The sequence below is a fragment of the Molothrus ater genome, chromosome 7 (assembly GCF_012460135.2).
Source record: "Molothrus ater isolate BHLD 08-10-18 breed brown headed cowbird chromosome 7, BPBGC_Mater_1.1, whole genome shotgun sequence".
Lineage (NCBI taxonomy): Eukaryota > Metazoa > Chordata > Aves > Passeriformes > Icteridae > Molothrus > Molothrus ater.
In genome coordinates, this window is record NC_050484.2 from 28,927,233 (window position 1) to 28,933,232 (window position 6,000).

The 6,000-nt window shown below is 43.9% G+C and overlaps 1 protein-coding gene across 1 annotated transcript in view; it reads right to left on the reverse strand.

The window, feature by feature from the left end:
• The window catches only part of SNX4 (sorting nexin 4), a 32,752-nt gene extending 27,800 nt beyond the window's left edge, over positions 1-4,952 (reverse strand). The window contains exons 1-2 of the mRNA XM_036386967.2: positions 4,746-4,952; positions 3,660-3,775 (exon numbers count right to left, since the gene is read on the reverse strand). Coding sequence (XP_036242860.1) covers positions 3,660-3,775; positions 4,746-4,937 — 308 coding nt within the window. The 5' untranslated portion in view covers positions 4,938-4,952. The remainder of the gene's footprint in view (positions 1-3,659; positions 3,776-4,745) is intronic.
• Positions 4,953-6,000: the final 1,048 nt, after the last annotated feature.

A 6,000-nucleotide genomic window follows, 5' to 3' on the forward strand; every position in this document is an offset into this window, starting at 1 on the left:
GGCCTCTCAGACAGCTGATGTTTAATAATTGCTCTTCTACCTGGCAAGCTGTATGACAAGGAAGCATTTCTCTTGCCAGAAGGTTTTCCAAAGCCAGGTGATTCTTTGGTTTTTTTATACTGTCACCCAGTTTACTGTATTTAACTGAAACATACATTTGTTAGGAAGATGAATGATTCATTGTTCTACCAAGTAAAAATCATCAAAAAACTAAGTTCTCAAATCCTTTGTCTTCTTTCAGCTCCCAACTCTCCCCTGTTTAAAGCTCATGCTGAATTTCGACTTTCTCCCCCACACCTCCTTTGGAGTACATTGGACAAGTCTTCCTGACTCCCATTGGCCAAAATCTGCCCTTTACTGTTCTATCAGAAGACAACATTTGCCCTTTGTGGGCATTCATCTTCTTCTCAGGAAACCCATGCCTGGACTTTTCACCTAGCCCAGTGTGAAAAAGGAAACTTTGATAAGGGTACTAAACAAAATATAACAAAGGAAAAACTCCTGAAATGCTGCAATGCAGCACTGCTATCAATGAACTGTGGCCTCACCAGGTACTTATTCACAAGTCCATTTCTCTCACAGAAACTTTCTTTGGAAGTTCTCACACTTTGGATGGGCAATCCAAGCTCTTAACAGAGAAGCAGGTAACACTCATATCACTATTTAACTAGTGGAAAACTTTCCAAAGACTGTAACCAGAAATAAGGATAGTAACTTCCCAGCCATACTGTGGGAGTAAAAAGGAAATAAAATGAGCCCCCTTGTCAAATTACTGCAAGAGAAAGTGAAGACTAGTAGGACTGAAACCAGGGAATCTGCTATTAAGTGGTTGGAGAGCAGGCTGCACAAACTTGTGCTACTTTTCCTAAAGCCACATTTAAAACAGAACAAAAAAAATACATGCTAGTCATCATATTGTTTGATTGGGAAGGTCAGGGTAGAAATCTTTTAGTCAGCAGGGATGAAAGGAAAGTGAACTAAATGAAAGTGTCCTAGTACTACAGAAGAAATAGTTTACTTTAAAGGAGACCAGGAAAAAGGGGCATTCCCTGTATGTATAATTACAAGTGCAATACCACAGAGCACTTTAGAGGTGCTCTGCATTCTGATTAACTTTCACCTCTGTCATGGAAATAACAGGTACAAAGACAGGAGTCAGACTTAAGGGTTTATTCTACCTGAGTTCTTGTAGTTTCATGCAGACTCTGATGTAAGACACAGCTGCCTAAAATTCTAACAAGCAAGTCTGGATTTAAGTAAGATCCTGGATATTTGCTACTTCCCTTACAGAAAGCTAGTGATATGCTGAGCACATCTCAAGAAGGAATATTTAGCTACACATCTTAAGAATATGTACTTGCCTTAATGCCATTTCCCACAAATAGGTAGAAGTGACCTCTGTTCTCACAGGGAGAATATAAAAATTGATTTATTTTTAAATAACTGTATAGTTTAACAGAAGCTGTGAAACAAACTGACATTATGACTAATTGAATGGAAATAGCTCATAATAAAAAAATCGAATTAGGTAATGCAGAAAGGTCTAAAGCAAGAAGATGTTTTCAGGAAACACAACCCTTGGAATTTGTTGACGTTCTGCAGTCTACAGCAATGGAGTTTGTTTTGTCTCAAAGAAGTATATCTACATCAAAGTATAATAGCACATTAAAAAAATCAACAAAAGTCACATAAAATGTGAGCATAGTAATTAGAAATTTCATTTAAAAAGAAAAACTAAGTAACACCATAACTTGCATTTTGAAAACATTTTCACCAGCACCAGCGAAATTTATGTGTTAAAGGTTTAAACACTCAGCTCCTGCTCTATAACAAATTGTCGTAATTCTATCCATCTTGTGTCTCTAATTCACCCAGATAGAATTCCTCAATTCAAACTGAAATTAAATCCTAGATAGCAGTAATGGTGGAACCCCAGTTCACATAAACATAATGCAACTATTATTAAGTGGTCTTCCCTTTATATTACTATAAACAGTTTTATTCTTCAGCTACAAAATATCTTATTACCCAGACAAATTACTGTGAAGCCCACCTACAGCTACAGGCTCAGCAGGAAGCACATTTAATAGCCACCAATTATATTTATGCAAGAAGTTCTGCCTTCTCAGCAAAAGGAATAGAGAACCTATTTTATTAGAGATGTGACAAACACACATTTTCAATCGCTCTGTGACAAACATGTAATTGGTCTCGGTATTTGCTGACCACAGAGTAAAATAAATCCTAATGAAAGAACACAATCTGGCCAGCAAAGTACAGCTTTGCCACTATGAAAGACCAACTGGGAAAGACAAGTGGGAGCAACTCTAAAGCAATGCAAGGATGACTGGAAAAGGAGATGCAGTCAGCATGTTCTGGGGCTGTATAAATCTGCCCCGAGAGTACACTTCATATCACAGTCAGGCCCCAATGATTCCAATTTTCTTCTCTTTTCCTTCAGAAATATCATTACAATAAAAACAACACTACTTACATGAGAAGGTGTGATCTTTAATATCAATACACTGTAAAGGTATTTTTAAGCATCTGAGCAACTGTCAAAGAGCTATAATATTTGAAAAATGTATGTCTCTTTTGGACTTTGTTCTTCAAGTTTAGCAAAAATATAGCAAACTATCCCCACAGGCCTGCAATCAGTGTGACTGTTGTGTCCATCAGCTAAACAAGCTAAGAAGCCTTTTAGCTAGCAGATAGAAGGCTTATTTGTCATTTTTACAATTTGAACTTTTCAGAGCCTTTGCAAAATGCAACTGCTTTGTTTCAGAAGGTTTTCTTCGTACAGCAGATGATTCCAAAGGCAAGGCCCAAAGGTTAAAACTAGTAATATAAAGAAGAGCTAATCAAAACTCGTAACAAAGTCTAATTTTGAAATTCTTGCTTCAGCTGAGTAACATGATCCCACTTAAAAGGAGTCATCTGGTACTGTTTGGGAAGTAAGGATAAGTTAGAAAAGATTTTAAAGTTTTGCTACTAGTCAATACTTGAAATTTTGTGCTTGTGGTACTGAGAATGTTTATCACTCCAGTAGTATTCATCTTGTTAACACAAGAAGATTAAGAGCAGTAAGTTCCCCAGTGAAAGTTCAAGCTAGTATGAAGAAAGGAAACTGTTAGCTAACTCTAACCCTTAAACCATCTACAAGGAGTATGTGGTAATCAGATCAAGCAAAAACACTTCAAATATAAGCTGAGCAATAAATTTTGACCACATGACGTAAGTCATGAGACTTCTCTCTTTCTTGTCATCTCAAGCAAGCCTAAGTTACTTTAGACTTCTCTCACATACAATTTCACAAATACATGTATAAATGTGTCCAACTCACGTCCACAAAATAACCAAGCAGTTGTTGGCACCATTTTAATGCAACAACTCTCAAACACACATTTTTCCACCTAGCTCCAAATGAAGAATAACAGTACACAGCCACACAAAACCAGCATCAGTACTGAACTGGAGATCAGCTGCCAAATTTTCACAGGAAAAGATCCTCCAGAGTGGGTTGATAACCACGTAACAAAGCACAAAACAGCTAAATCCTCTCATCAACTGTACCTGATTATTTTTAGGGGTGGAAGGAGGGAAAATCTGTTTAGAATGGCACATCCATGTACACTTGAGACTGAGCTCTCATCACTCACCTAGTCTCAATGAGGTAAGCAGTGTATGTTTCTTGTATGTTCATGGCATTCCTCCCAGTCCGTTTTTCAGCTTCTGAAACCGTGATTTCCATTTTCTTTGCCAAACAGTCTTCCATCTTTTGAGAAGAGGAAAATAAAGATTCATGTAACATTAACCACACAAGGCAAAGGCTACTAACCTTGCCTCCCCTTCTCCTACACCACATTTGTTCAAATAAGACAAGTCTCTGTGGAATAAAGGCTTTGACAGGGCTTTGCTTTATACCTATGTTCTGTATCACATTTGCAAGTGAAAACTGGAAACCTCCTTTAGGGAGAAAACAGAAAAGTCAACAAACTGACAAGTTCAGGTACCAAAAAACACCCGAGCCAGAAGGATACAGAAACGAGAAATATTTTTCTTTACAGGTAACAAAGTAACCTTTTTTTAAAAAACAAACACGCTAACCCCAGTATTTTCTATCCAAACACTTCCCAGCTACCAGTGAATTCCTCTTCAGGACACCCGGGACACATGTAGCCACCTCTCCCCTTTCACAGGAAACAGAATATATCCGGACCAAGATGTTTATCTTTTAATCTCTCAGAGGAGGATCGTTATCTTTTACACACTGGCCGCCAGAAATCAGTAAGGACCACACGCCCACCATGGAAAGGCAGAGCTGCACTGAGCAGGGAGGGGGAGTCACTTGTGAAATTAAGGGGGGAGGGGGAGACAAAAACATAACTGATAATAATAAACAATAATCTGACATTAGGGACGAGGGCAGAGGGTGCACAAAGCTCTCTCACAGCAGCCAGGACGGGGCTGCAAAGAGAATCCCGCAGCTCAGAGGGTCATGCTGCACAGCTCTGCCCCGCGCTCCACCGAGCAGGGCTCGGCCCCAGGCAGCGAAGGAAGGGCCGGACCCACCTGTAGCCCCTTCCCGCGGGCAGCGCTGAGCGAGCGCCCGGCCCCCAAGCCCCGTCACCCTCCCCGCCCGGCCCGGGCAGCGCGCTCAGGAAAGCCCGGGGCTCGCCCGGCGGAGCAGGCCGAGAGAGGGGAGGGGGACGCTGCCCCTCCGCCACCGCCCTCCGCACCCTCACCGCGGCCAAGGGCTGCTCCGGGGGCGGCAGGGCGCCCTCGTCTTCTTCCTCTTCTTCTTCCTCCTCTTCCTCCTCCTCTTCCTCCTCCTCCGGGCGGCTGCCGCTCGGCTCGGGCTCGGTGCTCTCCATGGGGCTCGGGGGCTCGGCCGCGGCGCTCCGCGCAGGCGCTGAGCCGGGCTCCGGCCGAGCCATGGCCGCTCCCGGAGCCGGGCCGGGCCGGGGTGTGTCCGCGGGGCTGCGGGCGGGGGCGAGCCCGGCCGGCACGGCCCTCACCGCCCTCGCCGCCGCCCGTGCCCGTGGGCAGGCTCGATCCGGGGGTGCTGAGGGCGTCCTGCCCACCCTGGTGCCCAGAGGGGGCTCGTTCGTGCCCCTGTGCACGGCCACCCCTCGCTGTGACCGTGCTCTGCTGGCCCACAGGCAGCCTTGAGCCTCCTGCCCGGGACAAAGCTTCCCCCGGCCCCTCACCCGCACTCTTTCAGCTGTAAATGTTTATTTCTAAAATTTGTTTGTGCTGTTGTTCCCCTCTTAGTTCTCAGGTCACAGAAGAGTTTCTCGTGCCATGCTTTGCACACCTTTCTTGCTTGTTTTTTGGTTGGTTGGTTGGTTGGTTGGGTTTTTTGACACCCTGTGTTGTTACAGCAAACAACACACCTTAAACAAAAATTAAATCCCATACTAATGGGAAATATTCCAGATACTTTCTCATCTTTCATCTATAGCAAGATTTGTCACTTTCCTTTGCTGAGTCTCTTTCAGCAGCCATTAACTTTCCCACAGAATGTTTGTTAGCATTAGGCAGCTCGGGATGTTTTTTTAAAGCCCACCAGCCTGTTATTTCCCCAGTCACCCCTTTGGTAGGAGTGCAGGACTCGGCCGTGTTCCTTTTGCCTCACGCTCCTGGCTGCCAGCCTTTTCCATCAGCTCCCTCCCAACAGTGCTGGACATGCAGAGGTGCGTTCTCCTGCCCACCATCTCTGCTGAGCAACACCCATGGATGTCCCATCTGCCACATTTCCTCAGGAGGGATTGGAGTAGGTAAAATCTGCCAAGTTCAGCTCTGGGGAAGCTTCTGATGTTATTTAATGAAAGCCCCAGCCGTCCCATCTCTTCTCATTGAGCAGGAAAAAAGTCCCTGCGCATTTCTGACATTCCCTCTCTGTCTTTTTGATGAGGCATTCAGGAAGTCCACCCTTCAGCCCCTACAGAACATCACACACCATGGATTTATACATATAAACATTTTCACTATTCCCTC